This window comes from Passer domesticus, chromosome 3 (assembly GCF_036417665.1).
Source record: "Passer domesticus isolate bPasDom1 chromosome 3, bPasDom1.hap1, whole genome shotgun sequence".
NCBI lineage: Eukaryota > Metazoa > Chordata > Aves > Passeriformes > Passeridae > Passer > Passer domesticus.
This window is the reverse complement of record NC_087476.1, coordinates 12,935,407-12,955,542: the sequence shown is the minus strand read 5'-3', so window position 1 is coordinate 12,955,542 and position 20,136 is coordinate 12,935,407. Positions and strand designations below refer to the sequence as shown.

The 20,136-nt window shown below is 35.7% G+C and overlaps 1 protein-coding gene across 2 annotated transcripts in view; it reads right to left on the bottom strand.

Annotated features, from left to right (window-relative positions):
- The window catches only part of NBAS (NBAS subunit of NRZ tethering complex), a 160,080-nt gene that overhangs the window by 90,015 nt on the left and 49,929 nt on the right, over positions 1-20,136 (bottom strand). For both annotated transcript variants that reach the window (XM_064411911.1, XM_064411912.1), the window contains exons 28-35: positions 19,394-19,516; positions 17,818-17,920; positions 15,371-15,594; positions 12,923-13,035; positions 10,281-10,394; positions 3,174-3,287; positions 2,131-2,288; positions 693-791 (exon numbers count right to left, since the gene is read on the bottom strand). In XM_064411911.1, coding sequence (XP_064267981.1) covers positions 693-791; positions 2,131-2,288; positions 3,174-3,287; positions 10,281-10,394; positions 12,923-13,035; positions 15,371-15,594; positions 17,818-17,920; positions 19,394-19,516 — 1,048 coding nt within the window. The remainder of the gene's footprint in view (positions 1-692; positions 792-2,130; positions 2,289-3,173; positions 3,288-10,280; positions 10,395-12,922; positions 13,036-15,370; positions 15,595-17,817; positions 17,921-19,393; positions 19,517-20,136) is intronic.

The window sequence follows — 20,136 nt, the reverse complement described above, 5'->3', positions numbered from 1 at the left end:
CAGAGAAAAGAAGAAATTAAATATAGAATTTTCCACTTCAAAGAGTGTGAAAAACATTCCTGTTTTCACAAATAGGTAAATAATTACATCTTTAAAGAGAGAAAAGTACTTGCAATTGTACACATACAGACATAAAATAATTGAGGTAAAAGCAGAAAGAATAATAGACTACTTTTTTCCTGTTGTCCTGCCTGTGAAACACTCAATATTCCTTCTGATCTTACATATAAAAATAATTTCACATGCAATGTACGAACATTATAAAGTAACAAGTCATAAACTTCATGATGCACACAACTAAGGGGAAAAATAAGTTTAATTATAACCATTTTTTGGCTAAATATGTATTTCAGGCTTAAAATTGTTGTTTTGCAACTGGGACAGATTTAAAAAAAAACCAAACCAATAAAAATGTCTATTTTAATGTAAGTTTTTTTGCACTTTTCCCACCTCTGGGTTGATGGGTTTTTTTTTCTCAAATGTGCTAAGGCTGTACAAGCAACTAAAAATCAGAACAAAGTATAAATACAGAAGAAAAACCTTGACGTTAATCTAACAACAGAAAGTAATAAAAGTCTAATGTTGCTTGTTCTATCTAGTAAGCAGACATGTTGCTAAAAACTCAAATTCCGTTCTTCAGAGTAACGTACAACAAAGTCATTTTTACCTTTAAAATTCACATTAAAACTTACCTCTGTATCCTTACTGATCAACAAAGAAGGCCCAGAGATACTTGAATTCTCACCTCCTTCAGAAGGAAGAAGCTGGTAATTCACAGTCTGATAAAGAATCTACAAACATGAAATAAATTATTATCTTTTGCCAGTCAAATAAGCCAATGAAAGAATTATTATTGATTTCACAGGAAACCCAAGAAACTGACACAAAGGCTTCCATGATAGAAAAGGAGGAAGGGGAAGACTCAAAGAAGAAAACACAGCATCCCTGACATCCTCTCACTGTTGGAGTCTCTAGACAAAATGACCTTCCCTTCTCCGTGAATTTTGTGCAATATTTTTCCCACAATCTAAGATTTTTTTTTTCAACTTTATGAACCATGCTGTACAATGTAAAGTAAAGAAATGTCATGAAAACATCCATTATCTCAACTGAGACTCTGAGGCACTGGGCAACTCCACAAAGACAAGTGCTCCACAGGACAGCAGTTTGGTGAGCAGAAGTTCTGCACAGAACTTCCACCTTCGCACATTGCTTGCACTCTCAGACACTTCTGTTCAGGGGATATTTTAAGGAAAAGGCTACACACTTGCATATGCCTTAATCAGGCTGCACATGTGCTGTAGCTATGATTCCCTTTCTCCCCCATTCTTACATTCTGTGTCCAAAGACCTCTAAGATGTTTCTATTACACAATTATACATCTAAGAACACTGTGAACTCTTAGACAACTAAGACAATTATGAACTCAAGTCATAGTATGTAGACCAAGCCACAATTACAGTGAACAGAAATTTAACATTTTGACAACCTAAATTACTACCCTTCAATTTCAAATAAAACTTTTGCTATGTCACCTTGACATAGGCTGTATTTAAATGCCACAATTATGTGTTCTCACATATATACTGCAATCAGCTCAACACCTAACATGTGATTCTATCAAGTCAGTCATTGCAGAGTTAATAAAGATTGCTCAGACACAAAGCCTCTTGTAAATGTTAAAACCATTACATCATTGAAATCTGTGAGAAACTAATTTAATTGCATATTGCGTCAAGATCATAAAAATCATAGAATAAACCCCTAATAGACATTTATGTGGGCATTTAATGAAGATGCATTGCAAAATATAAGTACCCAGAAAATATTTTAAAATTTCATCAACTGCATTTTTAAATAAAATATTTGAATCAGGCAATCAATAAAGAAATTAAAAGTATTAAAGATAGAAAACACAACTGCACTTCCACTTCAGAAACCGATTCATCACACAAAACTGCTTAGAAAGAGACCTCATTTGCTGAACTAGAACAGTGAAAGTAGAGGAGTAGAGCAGAACAAATATAAATATACTGGAGGGTGGAACTTAAGATACTTGAAAAAGAGCCCAAGTCCCCTTTACTTTGGTAGGCACTGAACTGCCACGACAGAAGCTCCAGAGACAGGTACCTGTGTTTGCAGTGAGCTGCTCACGGCCAGCAGCGCCTCTATGGCGCAGGGGGGACAGTGTGTCAGAGCAAAGGCCATCAGCTCCTGGCGCATCCCCAGGTCCTGGAAGCCTTCTGACTGCCCCAGCTGACTGCACACCTCCCAGCTTTTAGAATAGCCTGCAAGGCAACACAAAACATACTTCCTGTCACAACTGAAAGGAGGATGCTGCCCAATTCTTACTGGATGAGATAAAGGAGGGCATGTGGTATTTCTGTCAAGGCTTAACATCCCCTGAAAAAGGAACTATAAAGGCTTCATAAAACAGAGATGTAGCTCAACTTTAGACTGACCAAATACATAAAAGACTAATTTTTATCATATTGTAGATAACAATAAAATAGGCATCTGTAAGCTTACATCCTGTATTTTTACATATTACAATAAGGAAGTCCTCATTTATTTCAGTTCATCATATGGAACACCTTACTGGAGTCCCTGTAAAAAACAAAGTACCAAATATATCACCTGATATATTGAAAAAATCTCAACACATCTTGAATTTGCCCCTCCTCCTTCTCAAAGCAGAAAAAAAGACCCAAAGAAACAAATCCCATCTTCCTTAGTATTTTGACACATGTATTTCATTTACTTCCACTCATACTGTCATATACACAAATCATATAAATAGCACAAATATATAAACATCTAAAGAGTTTTGATAGAAAGGCAGACTTCTAAAAGACCTGCATTTTCCTGCTAGCTGCAGTCACAAGGTTTTACCTCTCTGACGGGGTGACAGTGTAAAAAGCATTAGACACTGTGGTTCCCAAAGGCATACAGAAAAGCTCCCTGAGGTTACACATCCAGTAGCTCAGTGCACACTTATTCCATGCTGTATTTGCTGTTTGTGTCTCTATTCAATGCCAGTGTACTTCCAATAACAAGATGTAACTGCTGTTTTAATGAAATGGAACAATGTGAAGTACCACACCTCACAGTAAGACAAAAGTCAGAACTCAGATTTCCACCTCCATCACCTCATGCATCCCTTATTTATTCACCTGTGGCCATGAGCTCCTGGCAATGCATACTAGCTGCTTTGTAGTCCTGGAAACTGAGAGCCTGTTCCACTAAAAGGATTAAAACTTGACCTCTTCTCTCCATCTGATCATCTCCTGTAAGAAAAAAATCAAACTTTTTATTAATTAATTGGAATTAATGGTCAACTTAAGCTTGCCACTTTATTTCTTAAGAATTAACTATATACCACAACATGAAAAGCCCCTCTTTAAACTGAAACAAAAATAAAATTTCCTGAAGGAAACAATAAAAGGAGTTAGTATTTGAAAAAAACATTGGCACAATAGCTTGCAAAAAACCCCAAACCAATTAGCATGTTATGTCGAGGTTAAAAAAAAGAAGGTTTTGAAAATTGTATTTATGTATTGGTCGAAGACCAAAACTGATATTTAAGCTAAGTGACATATAAATCAAAATCCTGCCACTGAAAAAAATAAAGTCTATGTACTGTAATAGAAGAAAATAATTAAAATGTTTGTTTTCTTATAATATACAGAGACCCATTTTAAACTGCCACTTCATGGCTCCAATTAATGCATGAGATGCAGAAAATGTAAGCATTTAAAAATCCATAACCTCATACATTGAGTGAATAGAACTGAAACTAATTTTTCCATATCATACATCCATCTCAGCCACCAGACCTTCTGGACAATGCCTCTTCCACTAGTTATGAACCAGAAGTTACACTTCAGATACTACGGAAGCCTTCTGACTAAAGTTTCATCAAGAATCTTTGTAGAAAAACGTCCTGACCTCAATTTTAATACATCATCATTCACAGATGAAAATCTAATGAGACAGCTAATCTCCATCTCAAAGCCTCTGATGGTCAATACAAATAACATTTATACCTGTCACCCTTTACTAGGCATCTATATTTTTTTAAGCCTTTTTCAATTTAGAGTGAACAATCTGCTGGAATTAGTTTGTCCAGTCTTGTGCTCAAAAGACTATGTATGTCCCTGCACTCTATGAGAAGGTGACAAAACATACACAGGAAAAACAAACTATTAATTTAGGAAAGAATTTTTAGAATAAAAACAAGTGGATTTTTTAAATGCAAGCTTCTTGCTCACGCTTCCCCTCTATTATTAAAAGCAATTTTATGCAGTCAGTGTTGTTACAGTAATTTGAAAAGGGCACTGGTTTATGAAACTGTATTACTACAACTTGTGAAATGCAAATATTTCAGAAGGTTAAACAGATCCAGTTTCAAAAACCATTTAAAGAGTACATGTTCTTAAATTGCATAGCTGTTATTTTTAGCTCCACTTTGCAGATCCATCACCACGGACAAAGCAAATTTCTTTTTAAAGCCTTCTCAAAAGGAAAGCTGTAGCAGTTGCACTACAATGACATTCAGGCAAGTGAAGTTACCCTAATTACTGAACTCAATCAAGGCTCCCCTAATCCCTGCACATCACGACTAACTCAGCTGGGAGAACAGGTTAGCTTCCCATCATTTTATCTTCCAGCCTCCTGCTCAATATACTGCCAGCACTCGATGCTGCAAATTAATCACATTCAAGACTCTCCTGTTGCAAAATGATGCCCTCTGGAGCCTGGGAACCTCTAATTCGGGCAAAAGCAATTACAGATGACAAAGAGGTGCTTCTATCCTCACAAGCTAAATGTGAACTGTCATTTCTCTAAGCGAGGGACACGTACTTGCCACTCACCTCCTGATGTCCACTTCACCCTGACAGCTTGACTTCTTACAGAGAGATCTGACTAAGTAGCAGACACAAAGGAAAGTCAAGAGAAACAATCAAACTATAACCCCCTCAGATTTCAGGCAAAATAATCACTGCTATTTATGCCCACTTATAAATCAATGGGACTGAAGGAAAGAAAGGAAGTACATTTGGACCAAGGAATGGTTTCTTTAACTGTGCTTGAGCTGCTGTATGGTATCAAGTCCCCCATCCCTAATGTTTCAGCCAAGGACTTTTGGTGCAGGAGGATCCATCTCTGCGGTTTTACAAAAGCACAAGTGTAAAAATAAAAGGATAACTCACTAACACTTCCATTACCTTGGCACTCACTGTTAGGGCAGAGAACAACCAGAGGCTCCAGTGTTACTCAGTGAACCCCTCCCTGAGTGAAACCCTTTTCCGCACAGCTTTCATTAACCATGAAGTGACTGATAATGCTCACTGCTGCAGTTTAGTTGTCATCTTCTATTCAGACATAGAAAAACTCACCGCTTCAGCTTTGTAACACATCATTTGATGGCATTTTAATAATAAATTCTTATAAAATGAAAAATTTTGAATTCTAAACTGTCTCCCTTGCCATTCTGACAGCTATCCATGACGTAAACCAAGACAGGAACGACAAAAGTGACCTGATTATATTACATAGTAATTCTGTTTCAAACCTTAATGATAACACCTGACATACAGACTCAAATTCAGAAACTGGAAAGTGGAAGGGGATAATCTAAATGATTCTGAGGTTATAATAAAAATAACAAGAGAAAAACCATGAAAGCTCAGAAATAATAGTATTTTTTCTCTTGAGAAATAAAGGCTATTCAAATACTTTTTAAAAGCTTAGATCCAGGCTGGATTATAAAAAGAAAAAAGCTTCTTGAAATACCTTGGGTAAGATGCATAGTATTTGTGAGTGGATAAAATAACATTATCCTGAATGAAATCATGCCATTAAAATATAGACGTCAAATGATATCAACACTGTACTTCAGAAATTCCATGTCATCTAGATTTAGGTGATTTAAGAAATCAGAAGCCACCTACATTGTTCCAAATGCAAGAAAGTCAATGTTAAGTAAGATGGATTTCAAAAATAAGCTTTAACTAAAGAATCTGAGCAAAGTTTAAAGCTAACAGATTCACTTATGGATATTAAAATTAAATAAATTTACCATAGAAAATTGTGAGAAAAGAGAATAATGGAAACATTTCTAGAGAGCCTGACAAACGAAATAATGACCAACACTCAGTAGATCTTTTTGACATACAGTAAGAGTACAGAAGATGCTCCTGACTTCTGATACAGAAGCTTTTTTCCTACTTTTTTTTTTTTTTTTGCACATATCTACTCTTTTGCACACATCTATGCAAGTAATTGCATAAAGTGAATGTGTCACACCTATTCTTAACAAAGAGCACAAATTAAGTGAGAATTGCAAGACACGGAGCAGCTCCAGCTCCCTGAGCATGTGCAGATTTTCTGGCTGTCATGCTGAGCACATTCTTCTTCACTCACTTTACCCATCTGTGAAATTAAGATAACAGTTGTGGGCTTACTTTACAGAGGTAGTGACATGAGGCTTAAGTAGAGTTCACTGTAATTAATCAAATACTTTAAAGCAATTAAGAAGCTAGCTGATATATCATTACCTAAGCAAGATTTTAACTTTGATAAGTATGAATATAAATTCTATTACTCACTTTTGGTGTTGCTCTCAAAGCAAACTGTATTCAGAATACATAGTTCACAAAACTCCATAACAACAACTGTGCAATCTACCCTTGCATCCACAAGAAATGCATTCTTTTAAAATTTAAATTAAAATATGTATGTTTTTAGGATTTTATAGACTGTCTATTACATGTAATAAAACACAGCATATGTTTTATGCTCTATATGGACACACACATAAAAAATCTACATAGACATGGACAGATGCACTAAGCAGGTCTTTCCAATCAGTAATATAGGGTGGAGTGGCAGGGACAGCAAAGAGGGGAAAATACTGAAACAAATTCCTCCACTGAGCAGACAAAACACAAGACAACGCTCTACAAAGTGGATTTCAAACAGAAAGGACCACAACTTCAAACATGCACAACCAACACCAGTAAGTATGCTCCAGAGGATAAAATCAGAACTTCATACACAGCAAAGGTGGCTCATAGATCAGGGTAATTGTGTAAGCTGTGAAAACCAATTAAGGAAAAAAATCAAATCTTTATCCTGGCAGCATTTTATCTAATTCTTCATTAAGTCCATAACGTTCAATTCTCTTTTTCAAAATCCAGACCTATCCCAAAATATTTCAATAAAACCATTTGCTTTCATTGGAAGCTGTTAGAAATCATGATACCCTTTCCCAGTAGTTTTACACCTGCAAAGACTACCCATACTAAAACTGCAGGGAAGGTTTACCTTTTCTAATATTAAGTTTAAAATAAAATACACTAATTCAAAACTTAGAATCTGTATGCAGGATCTGCTCTTTTGTCTATAAAGTAATTTGTGGAATAATACTAGTGTTTATTATCACACAGCAGGACTACCCAGTCCTAATATAACTCTTCATCATATTAAAAACAGTATTAATAATATTAATTAACATTAATAATTCATTGTAACTCAGTAACTTAAATTACAAGTTGACAGATACATAAATACCATTTCTACATGTCTTGTTTCAAATTATGTTTTTAATCTCTACCATCAAATTATACAGTGCTCCTCATTACAGACTATGATTAAGGCTATACCAGCATTATACTTAAAATCTGTTTTAAAAGGCATTAATAACCTAGCTATTCAAATTCTAAGACTCTTTAAATTCAGTGTAAGGTTTATTCTATCACTCAGAGGTACATAGAGGACCAAAGAGTAATGCTCTACAGCCTTTCTTAAATAATTTGGAAAAAATATTTGGAAAAATATTGTATTTACATGCATGCTTTGAAACTATGACAATCATGTTTACCCTTCATGGGTAATCTTGTGGATACTTGTCAGTGGGCTAGAGAGTCAGGCACAAAAAATTTGGAGTAACAGTGGGATGCTGTTAACAGCTTCCAAAACCAGAAAAACAAGCAAACAAGAACATTTTAAAAATACTGAGTTTCTTAAAATTAAATAAATCTGTTTTCAATAGACCTACAACAATTAGGTTTAGATAAAATTCACAACTATGGCATTCTCATATCAAATCCATATCTTATTCATAAATGAATGTTCTCTACAGATAACAGCTTTCCATTATAAGCAATACAACTAGTTATCCTTCAGTGACAGTGAAACGGTTTTTAATCACAAAAGCTTAAATCTATGTATGCAAAACAAAATTTAAAAAACACCTCATCACGTCCCCCACCACAGAAAGTCACTACTGAAAATGTTGTCTTGCTGTATTTTCCTTTCAGATAAATAAATGTTATTCTATAGGCAAAAGATTACTTTGAAAGTGACCAAGTTACTTGTATATTTAGTAAGAGATGTGTCTAAATAGTGTATTCCTTACCAAGACTCACTCTTGAAATATAATATTAATACTAAAATTCCCTCCTTACCATAGGAGCAACATTCAGCATTACTCCCAAGGTTAACCACTAAAGTCAGAGAGCCCAACACTTGCAAGATAAATATGTCACCAGTACAGTAAGCAGTAGTTTTTAAATCATTCACCTGTTTTAAAATGAACCATCTCATACAGTCATCTTCTGGTTTTCTCTAGCCTGGTAAGTGCATGGAAGAGAAGAACCTGGGGGGGCATTTCACCATCTGGCTTTAAATATCTCTTAAATCTCTCTTTTCAGTGGTGTCACTGTGATTATAACACTAGCACACAGACACTACTGTATCAATGAACTCTATAAAAATTCCCAAAAGTTCTCTACACACTATGCAGGGACTGCCATCTTGCACTCTCTGGAGATGGGAGCCAGGAGTTTGATGCCTTTTCAAAGGTACATACCAGGGCACTGTAAATCCTACTGCCAAGGCACTAGGATAACACTACTGGACAAAGCTTTATAGAATCTCTCTTGATACTGGTTTTCCTTCTTTCACACAAAGAGAATCACTTAGATTTAAAAAGAAGGTAAAACAAAAATCAGCAGCATCAGCACAAAGATCCCAGAATATTAACAAAAACTCACAGATTTTAACTTGATGTGCGTGGGATAAAGCAGAGAGAAGAAGGAAAGGGCACTACAGTAATCTTGTCATATGAACCAATAAGGGAGACTTTTTTTTTTCCCCAAACACCTTACAAGCAAAGAAAAAGAAGTCACAACTGTCACTCAAAATTTTCTACAGATTACCTATTAAATATGTAGACTGGATCCAGCTACCCCACATGGTACCATCCCATCCCCTCTTCCACCTTTCACATAGCAGCACTGTGCTGACCACAGTGAGGACATTTCCTGTGACTCCTTTCCTTAGAAACAAGGTGTCTTGGGAGGTCAACAGCCTAATTTCCATACCTCTGTTGTCAACCTCACACAACTGTCTTGAGTATCTCCCTTCCTATTTATACTTTGTAAAAAATTGCCAGTACTATGCCTCACAAAAAGGTAAGAATGATTTAACAAATGGAGAGAGAGAAAAAAAATTAGCCAGGCATGTTTTAGTGACAAAGCTGGAATGCACTGATTTTAAATGCCATACTGCATAAAATATAAAATATTTTATATTTCTAGATTCTATTTCTACACCATAAAAATACAGCAAGATGGTGTTTACAGCTGCATTGATTAAGTATTTTTCAAATATCAAATCAAAAGGCAGATACTTTAGATAGGCCATAAAAAACCATAAAAATCCCCCTACTATCCTCAGAATTCAATCTTTGAAGATGTGCAGCTCCTCAAATGAATACTCAACTTAATGCATTATGTTTAGTGCCCAAAGGAGATAGATTTCAGTCTATGCTGCATGTAACAGCTAAAATTCATTACAGATTATTTTTCCCCCTGTATCTTAAATGCAACTATTATTAAATCAGGCTACCTTATTTGACAGAGGTAATAACAGCCACAGCAATTTCAGTAAATTCCCTACCAATTAACTGTAAAACAAGATATTCTCAGCCACAACTCCTCCAATGTGAAATCAGCCTTTACTCCAATTCTAGATTGGGCAAGGCATTTTTAATTTCAGGTGTTAGCAGAACGTAGCAGGTGACCATTTTAGCTGTTTTACAGATTAAATATTGCACTCATGTGAAATGCTTCATTCCTCCCCAACCAATGCTCCTCCAGGTGACTTTTTAGTGGTATCTTTGAATGCATATTCTAACAATCAATTCAAATGTCCTAAAGTATAAAATGAATGCTCACTGCACTGCAGTTCAGTGTCTTATTAGCACAGCTTACCTGCAACCCTTAGCAGGTTTGCCAGTTCCAGGAGCTTAGCAGACTGTTTATAGTTTGTTGACATCTGAGCCAGACAGTCCTTGATGAGACTGAGTCGATCGGAGCACAAACGCACTGTTGAAAGGAGAACTGGTTTAGAGACTGCACAAATGAACTTGACTGCAGTGCCCCTGCTCAAACAGCACAGGACAGGAGGAGTGCTGGGCAATGTAAGAATACAAACACAATCTGAAAACCAACTCAAAGCTGCTTGCATGCAGATCCTCAATTATACCTGTAAACAGAAAGTTAAAATAACACCACAGGATATCCAGCTCCAATCATTAGCAAGTCAGGCTGCGAAGGGAGCAAAAAGAAGAAAACTGACCTGAATGAAAACGCTTTTTTGTTTCACGTTTTCACATTCACTCTCTTAAAATGTGTACAATTAACTGATATACCTTTATACAATTTTTTTAATTATAATTTTTACAACATCCCGTAAGACTGTGAACACAGGCATTGACTTTTGTTTAGAATGTTGCAACTGAGATTTTATTTATTTAGCATGGACAAGATACATCACACAGAGTGAAAGAACTGTCATTAGCAAATGCTTCAGCTCATTTTGATTTACTCAAAAATTTCCCAAGGAAGTGGAAGGATAGTCTGCAGATCACCAAGTTCTTTCAACCATATCCTGAGCAGCTTATAATTAGTACTGTGTTTAAAAAAAAAAATTACCAAGACTTAAGCAATTATTTTAACTGCATAATTTAATATCATGAACTGATTTCAGTGCCCTATTTAGCTCATTAGTGGGTGGCTAAATTCAGGCTGCTGCTCTAAAAGGTAATGCTTTCATACTATGCAAGTTCTCAGAACTCAGAGGAGCAGCATGCAGATATCCCACTTAACACTCAGTAAGAGTGAATGGCTGCACGGGGATAAACTCTGCATTAGCATATAGGGCTTAAAACAGGATATTAGGCCTCTCAATAAGAGCAAAGACATATTAGTATAATGAAAACTATTAATTCTGGAAATTAGACTAAAATGAATAAGAATGGAAGAGCAGGAAAAGGTCATCTTTTTAGTTTCATTTTTAATATTCTATCACAGGCATATATTAGTACTCAACAAGAAAATGTTTTCAGTCACTGATAATTTAAGCAGGAATTTTTAATACATAATATAACTGAAAGTAATCTGATATAATACTGTGGGTCAAGCACTTAAAGATGGACTTGTCTTCACATTTTATTTTAATAAGGAGTCTTCAAACCAGATTTTATTACAATATACCATAATGGTAGTTCATAAACTTAAACTGTTAACTTTACTAAAAATAGCAGTGGGGGAAGATCTACAGAAAACTTAACACAGAACTGCAAATGAAAGTCCATTGCTAAAAGACTATTGCTGCAAGAACAGCTGATCCTTAGTGCTACTTTAATGATATTCTATACTACTTTGATAGATCATTTAAAGGCTTTCATTAAAACTTGAAAACATCATTTTAATCTTATTAGATTAATTTGATTTACATGAAAGATACTGAAGCAAAGATGTCAGGATCATTAATGAAATTACATGCATGATTTCACATACTCTAATTAATCTCGATGAGCTGTATTACACATTCTGTTAATGCAACATTAGGTCACTACTTTTTTAAAATGATACCTCCATGTCCACATCAAAAAAAGTTGAACAAAATACATGCACTTCTTTACAGGCTGAACAAATGGACTGAAAAATAATTTTACTCCAGAAATCAACAGGCCAATACTGCAAGATCTAGAAATCAGACAATCTCAGTCCAGCAATGTTAAGGTTTCTAATTTTAACATTTGGAGCATCAATTCACTTGAACAAATACTTGGGGAAAAAAAAGAGAACAAAAAGAGAGCACCAAAGTAATATAACAACAGCTGCTGAGAACATCTACTTCATTTTCCATGAAGTGGAAAGCACCAGAAGAACTTTCCATAAATCCCAGTATTTCTTTGCACAATGCCAGAAGTAAAACATTATCATCAGCACATCTCATGGCTTAGTGCTCATCTCTGCCATGAGCAGTTCCATGAGTAGGGTTCATACAATTTCATTGTACATAATAATAACTTCTTTCCGACCTTTGTCCAATAACTTTCTGTTCCACTGGAGTTGGAGCTACAAAAGATTTAGTTTTAAGCACATCATGAGAAGAAATAGCTTGCAAAAGTTCACTTCCACTGTCATTGGGTTTTATATACTTCACAATGAAACAGCCCAGTGGAGACATGAAAACTGCCTGACATGAAGTACCTCTCTCCTACCTGTTATTTTAAAGCACACAGCCAAGTGCAGATTATTTGGCAAATAAAAGATGAGTTCAATTTCTGTTCAAGTCACCAGGAGTTTCATATACTTGATATTCTATTTTAAAGTTGTGCTAAAAGTCAAAAAACAAAGACATCATATGCAAATATCGTTCTTACCTCAGAAGCTAAAAAATTCTATTAAAAATACAATTTTTTCTATGTGCCTGTAAACTGCTGGGAGGCATTATATGGACTCTTTATTTTAATCATAGCACACTTATGTAATAGTAACTATTTCTCATGCATATTTATGCCTATGATTCAAGTAATCATATAAAGAATAAAATTATGCAGTACCTTGCAGTGGTAATATTTTCACACCAAACTCTTCCAGGTAGCCCAGAGCACGAATGAGGTCCAGCTCCTCCTGAACAGCACTTGGACTGTCTTCAATAAGTTGTAGACAGCATCTAAATAAGAATGAAACACATTTTTCTGACGTCTGATGAAAATATTTAAAATTGAACTTGTGGGAGAAGTTAACTGGTGAGTAAAACAAAACAAAACAACCACCAGCAGTAATTAACTGTGCTTATGAAATGTCAGAATACTTCCTTGCTTTTGTAATGCACATGGGAGGTGTTTGACACAGTCTATCTTTTATAGCTGGTTAAACATTTTAACAAATTTCTATTTTTGCATTGCTTTCAACTGGTTATCATAAGCACATCACCTAAACCCTCCTGAATTTAGATCTGCAAGGAATTTACAGACGATGTTGAAGGTATATGTACTTAAATACATAGTTATTTTGGGAAATAGTTCTCCTACCACTATCAGGTTTTGGTATTGCCACAGAGTAGAAGATAAAAGCAAAACACTGTAAAAAGTTGACTGGAAGTGAAACATTAAGAGATATTGTCACAAATTCAGTTTCCTCAACTAGGTAAATAAAACAAAGCTTATTAAAAAACAAACAAAAAAAATCACTAAATTCCTTTGAAGATGAATTAATGCATGAAATTTTAAGAGCACATTATTCTAAATATATTTTTTAAATCATATTACTAGTATATTCTTGTAATAAGCTTTTAGATAGTTTTTTTTAAAATACAAGCTGCATTCTGGTACAGTGTAGTCATATGTAGTTTTACTGATACACACTGAATAAAGAAAATTATCAAGAAAATTATTATTTGTCAACATGCAAAATCACAAAGTCATAGAACAGCCATAGGTTGGAAGGACCTTAAACATCATCAAGTACCAAATCCCCTGCCATGGGCAGGGACACCTCCCACTAGACCAGGTTCCTCAAGAGCCCCTTGAACACTTCCAGGGATGGAGCATCCACAGCTTCTGGGGAGAACCTGCTCCAGTGCCTCACCACCCTTACAGTAAAGGGCTTTTTTTAAAACATCTAAATGAAACCTAGTCTCCTCCAGCTTGAAAACATTACCCCTTGTCCCACTATATGCCCTTGCTAGAATTCATTCTCTGTCTTTCTTGCAGACTTCCTTCACATACTGGAAGGACGCATTTAGATCATTCCAGAGCCTTCTCTCTTCCAGGCTGAACAACCCCAAATCCCTCAGACTTTCCTCACAGGAGAGATGCTTCATCCCTCTGGACTCACTAGAACAGGTCCATGTCCTGCCTGTGCTGGGGACCCAGGGCTGGGTGCAGCACTGCAGGTGGGGTCTCGCCAGAGCAGAGCAGAGGGGCAGAATCACCTCCCTGCCCTGCTGCCCATGCTGCTTTGGATGCAGCCCAGGACACATTTGTCTTTCTGGACTTCAAAGGGCACATGGCTTACCCACAGCACCCCCAAATCCTTCTCAGTAGGACTACTCTGGATCTGTTCACCCCCCAGCCTGAATTGATAGAGGGGGTTGCCCAGATCCAGCTGCAGCACCACCTCTTGGTCTTGCTGAACTTCATGAGCATTACGAGCTTCATGTCATGAGTTTGTCCAGATGGCAACTCATCTCGTTTTAAATGGCTAAAATCACCATACACATTAGATTAGGCAAGGATCTGATTTGTCCAGTCTATCATATTTTTTTCCCCTCATTAATTAAGAATACACATTTTAAATCTAAAACAAAACTGTATGTTAGCTGAACATCCCATCTGAACTCATCAGATTTTTCAGGCATATTGACAAGTATTTCAGGATGAAGATTAAAATAGGAGTGGAATAAAGGAGCTACACAGAAACTGGAACTGTCTACCTGGGGAGGTGGTGGAGTCACCATCCCTGGATGTGTCTAAAAAAACACATGCATGTGGCACTCAGTGCCATAGTTTAGCTGGGGTGTTAGGGCATGGGATGGACTCAATCTTAAAGATCTCTTCCACCCCAGTGATTCTGTAAATACATTCTACCTAAACCAACTCATACACGAAGGCTACTAGGAGACCTACATACAATAATCACTCAGAGAAACTCAAGTTATCATGAAGCAACTGATTGAAGGTTAATTAGAGGAGGACCAAAACATGTTGCTGAACAGAATAAACACAGGGTCACACATTCACAGCAAGTCTTTGAGCTATAAACCATGCACTCTGAAATATCACCATAAAATCCTAAGAGAAAAGCTGGTCATAGAACCCTTAGGCATTAAAGGGGTCTTTAAACTCCGTGTATTAAAAGGAACACTACTCTGTATTTCCAGAGCCTGTTTATGAGAAAGATTCTCAACAGAAGACTGGGGTGGGGCACTGATACTAGCAAATAAACCTAATGCTATGACAACATGAAATCAGTTGTGTTTGTGTTTATGACAGTTGTAAATGTACCTGGCCAATTCCATACAGCTATCAGTCAAACTGGTGGAAGAATTGAAATATTCTCTACCAGCAGCCAAAACCAGTTCAATGCTTCTGGCATAGCTGACTCGGTACTGCGGCTTCCCTTTGGATGAACTTGGTAGATCCACTGACCAAACACTGCAATGCATCATTTGCCCAGCCAGGTGGATATTTTCTATACTGCTTGAGCATAGAAGACTTTCGGTGAATATCTAAAAGAAAGAACAGTAATTTAATAACCTGCAGGAGCAGTAGCTTCAAATAAGCTTATCTGAATTGTATGGCATTAACCCCTTTGAACAGAAGGATATTTGAAGTCAAAAGAATATATTCAGTCCAAGCAGAAAATCTAACTTCTGCCATGGGAAGTATTTCTACAATGCAATTAAGTAAAGCTAAAATTAACTAGTAGCTAGTTTCTATTTACTGGAAGTTAAAAAGCATATTAGCTGTCTTTTTACAGTATGACTTAAAACACCAAAATATACCTGCTTCTGAGGTGTTAATACGATGTAAGAATCTGAAAGAGCAGTTCATTAAGACCTTAAACCAACAGTGTAAGAGAAGAAATTTTGTATTCCTAAAGTAACTAAAAATATTTAGAACTAAGTATATAAGATGTTCTTTAAATTTCCATCAAGACTATCTTCAAAGAATACAAATTCATATAATGCTGCATCAGCCACAAAACACCTGATTTATTTCAAGGTAGAAAGTTTACACAGTTTAAGACACTCAGCCTCAATTCCTTAAAAAAATACTTTGCTTTTTTCTTGAGCACAGTCATTACTGTGCTAATGAAAAGGAACATAAAAAATTGAATCATTTCAGAAATATCCCAGCTGCAACTATATGGACTTTATTAAAGGTTTAAAAGTTTATAACAAATTCAAGAGAATAAAGGAATCATAGAAGAGCCAAGGTTGGAAGGGACCTCAAAAGATCATCTGGTCCAACCTTTCATAGGAAAGAGGGCATATGAGACTATTTAGCACTTTCTCTAATCATACTTTATTTCAAAATACTTCTTTTCTAGGAAGAACCTCCAAATCACCTCATGCTCTGTAAAGGAAAACAGTTCAGTACTTCTTACAGAACATCACACAAGTGGATCACCTTCCATTTCTCAAAGTATCAACCCTCAAGGAACAGAGCAAGAGATGCAAAATATCACAGCTGACCCTTTCTCCTCAAAGATCACACACAAAACATTTACGTCTCTCAAAATTTATGAAGTTAAGAGGACAGAATTCACTATGCATGGAAAAAGAGTAAGCATCATACTAAAAAATACTCAAACCTCACATGGGATTGCAAATCCTTACTGCCTCGTCAATTTATTAATTTTGAAGTCATCAAAGTATAATTGCATATGACAGCACTACATTTCAAAGCATTTTCAGCACTCCTACATAATATTTTCAAAAACCCTTTATTGTGTTTCTTTTTTAATCACATTTCAGAGTTTTAAAAAATCATGTTAATAAAAAACTTACATTAAGATCTGAGTAAAGCAAATGCCTTATTTGCAGAACGCTCTAGTATTACAATTTCTTAACATGCACTTAAAAAAGTTTCAAGTACACTAAGTACAAAATCATGACTATTAAACATGTTGCAGTTTTTCTAGCTGTACAACTACAGAAAATGAGTGATTTTTCTCACCTAGAAGTTGAATAGCATTGTCTTTTTCCTTCCTTTTTTTTTTTCTAATTTGCTTTTAAAACTTCTCCTAAGAGCTAATCAGAGGAGTAGACATAAGCAATTAATTCTGTAAACTGCAATAAAACCTCCTTCTGTATAGATATAAACACTAATTATAGGTGACATGCTAATGCATCTGTAATAAACTGCAGTACACTGAAGTGAAAATGTAAATAATAAATGTCACAGCAAATTCTACATCTGTCTAGCAGCTGTCTTTTGTAAATCCCATTGATACGGGTTTGGACTTTATGCACATGCAAGGGTTTTTACCTTCATCGAAATTAGATTTTTCATCTCACATAATTTTACTTCAATTGCAAGTAGCAGAAAGTCCATAATCCTATAATGATCCTGGATAATATCATCATACTAGAACTCCATGTTTAAGAAATGCTTGAGTGAAGATAACATTTTATTTTCATTAGCCTGGAGTGTTTATTGCTAAACACATTTGTACACAGAATTACAGGCTATGTAAGAAAATTTCACAAAGTTGACACAATTTCTAAAAAGTTGAATTTTAATAAAAGATATACATAGCATTTATTAGAGGAGATTTAGATAAAATGAATAAACACCAGAAATTTTTTACTTAAATAAAATACTGTGGGAAAAAAGGCAACACAGTAGCAACATAGAAAAATGTATTTTTACCTGTGAATAACAATATGAAATAAGAATGTGTAGCTTACTTGGGATGTAAGTCAGTAAGAAGACACAAAACTCACCTCATAGCAAGTATCTGAATGTAAGCACCTATACACTTTCTGCTGCATGTCCAACATATCCTGGAGCAATTCCTTCCACTGTGTCTCACCAACGGACGGCTGCCTACAAACATTTTTTTTAATTAAATACTCTCTTCTCCAACAATTTTAAAAAAGCAGTAGATTTCCATCACCAAAAATATAAGTTTTCTCAAACTTTATTTCAATATTTAATTGGAGTTTTAAACAGAAGTGATTCAAAGACAGAAGGCCTTTAATATTAATGAATATCAAAACAGTGCTGTGGGATAGAATGGTTTGAAAACAATGTAGTACCCCAAGTTTTTTTGTTGGTCTTTTTTTTTTCCTGTGGGATAAAACAGGGATTTAAGCAATCTTTCTCAAGATCCCCCAAGTAGGTTTTGATAACGTTCCACAATACATCAGGAAGTTGGAAGTGCTATCTTCCTGCTGATCTAGGAACTGCAGAGCAAAACCAAGTCTGTAACAGCAACTGAGGATCATTAAACTGCTGTTCATTATAGCCAGTCTCAAAGGACTAATCAATGGCATGCAATCACAGAAGAATAAAGCTGCAACTTGATTTTGTTTCTTAAAATTGAGTGGTATTCAGATTCTTGATCCTCTGGATCTATGGATCCCTCTGTTTATCCACAAAGCTTCAACTTCTTGTGCTCTACCAAAACTTTTACTAGTAAAAACACTATGAATGCTTTTTGACATTATCTTGAGCCTTTCAGATTAAAAAAAGACCTTTTTAAATTGCACAAGCTAGTTCCAGCTAATAGTGATTTTCTCATGTGGCATTAGCTTTTACTTTGGCAAAACAAAAGGTCCCCAACAGAAGTGGAAAAATCAACATTTTTCCCACAGAGGCATTGTCTTGATCTTTCTAAAGAGAGGTTTCTAAAAGTCTTAAAAAGCTTTCAGAATACTAAAAATATAAATACCACTCTACCATCACAGAGAAACTGTTGTGCATATTTGCTTTAAATAAGAAAGACATATCACCTATAGTTATGGCTGGTTCTCCACAATTCAAAATTTTTATCTGCTTATATCAAGAGCCATTTAATAATTCATATGCATTTGAAAGATGAGTTTAATGAAAGATGAGTTAAACTAGAAAAATTGAAAAATTATACTGGGAATATATTCTACTGGTAGAATCAATACCTAAAATCAATAAATTACCCTATTACAAGGATTCCAAGAAAACATGCCAAAATAACCAAAGAATTATTTTACAAATCCAACACTCTCAATAAAATTGAATAGGTCTTAAAGGATCTTTTTCACAATATGTTAACTTTCACAATTCATCATCCTGCAGTATTTTGCAGCCAGTGTGCATTTTAGGCTTGTTTACTTGAACATGAACATACTAAAGTAGGTTTCAAGGCAGGCAGACATTTTTGACTGTGGAGAATGCAGCCAAAACACCAATCACATTAATCATCACTTCAACAGAAGTGTTTATGTACACTGTCTGCAGGGTGAACACCACAGCTCCCTGCTGCAGGGAGCAGACTGGCAGGCTCTGTTACCTCAGTGCCCTTCCCCTTGGAATACTAACTTGCGACCTGTGTGCCTGGTCAGCCTGACCATCAGCTTCCGAGCCTCCTCTGCACTGTCCTTGGTGTCCTTCACAAAGGAAACCGGCTTCTGCAGGCCGTGCTTCTCCAGCAGCTCCGCCACACTGCAAACAGAGCCAGCCCTTCGGAACCCTGCACAGCTGGGCAGCCACTGCTGCAGCAGCAGGACTCTGAAAGCTCCTCAAAATATGCACTGCAACTGCTAACAGTCCCATAAAATCTCTTACAGTACAGATTAGCCAGAGTAACATTACCTACATTTTTTTAAATATATGCATATTAATAATACTGTATGGTAAACACATACCACCAATACTTGATGACATACCTCCACAGTTTTAGTCTTTAATCACTCAAAGCATTATAGAGTATCAAGATCAAAACAAATTCCTCAGGTTAACCCTCTTCCTCCTCGCCAAAAAACCCCACCAAAAATAAAATAAGCAAAACTAAAAATCTCCAACCAAATTAAAAAAAAAATCCCCAACAAAGCTGCCCACAAAAAAACCCCACCAAAATAAAACAAACAAACCAAAAAAACCCCAATCAAACAAATAAAATAACCCCCAACAAAGCCACCACAAAAAAAAAAACAAAGAAAACAGAAAAAACAAAATACAACCCGCCAAACCTTAATTCCAAGAAAAGAATCTCTATAGATTTGTAATATTCAAATAGAGAGAACCATTCAAAATTTCTATGTTCTGAATACAAAAAACATATA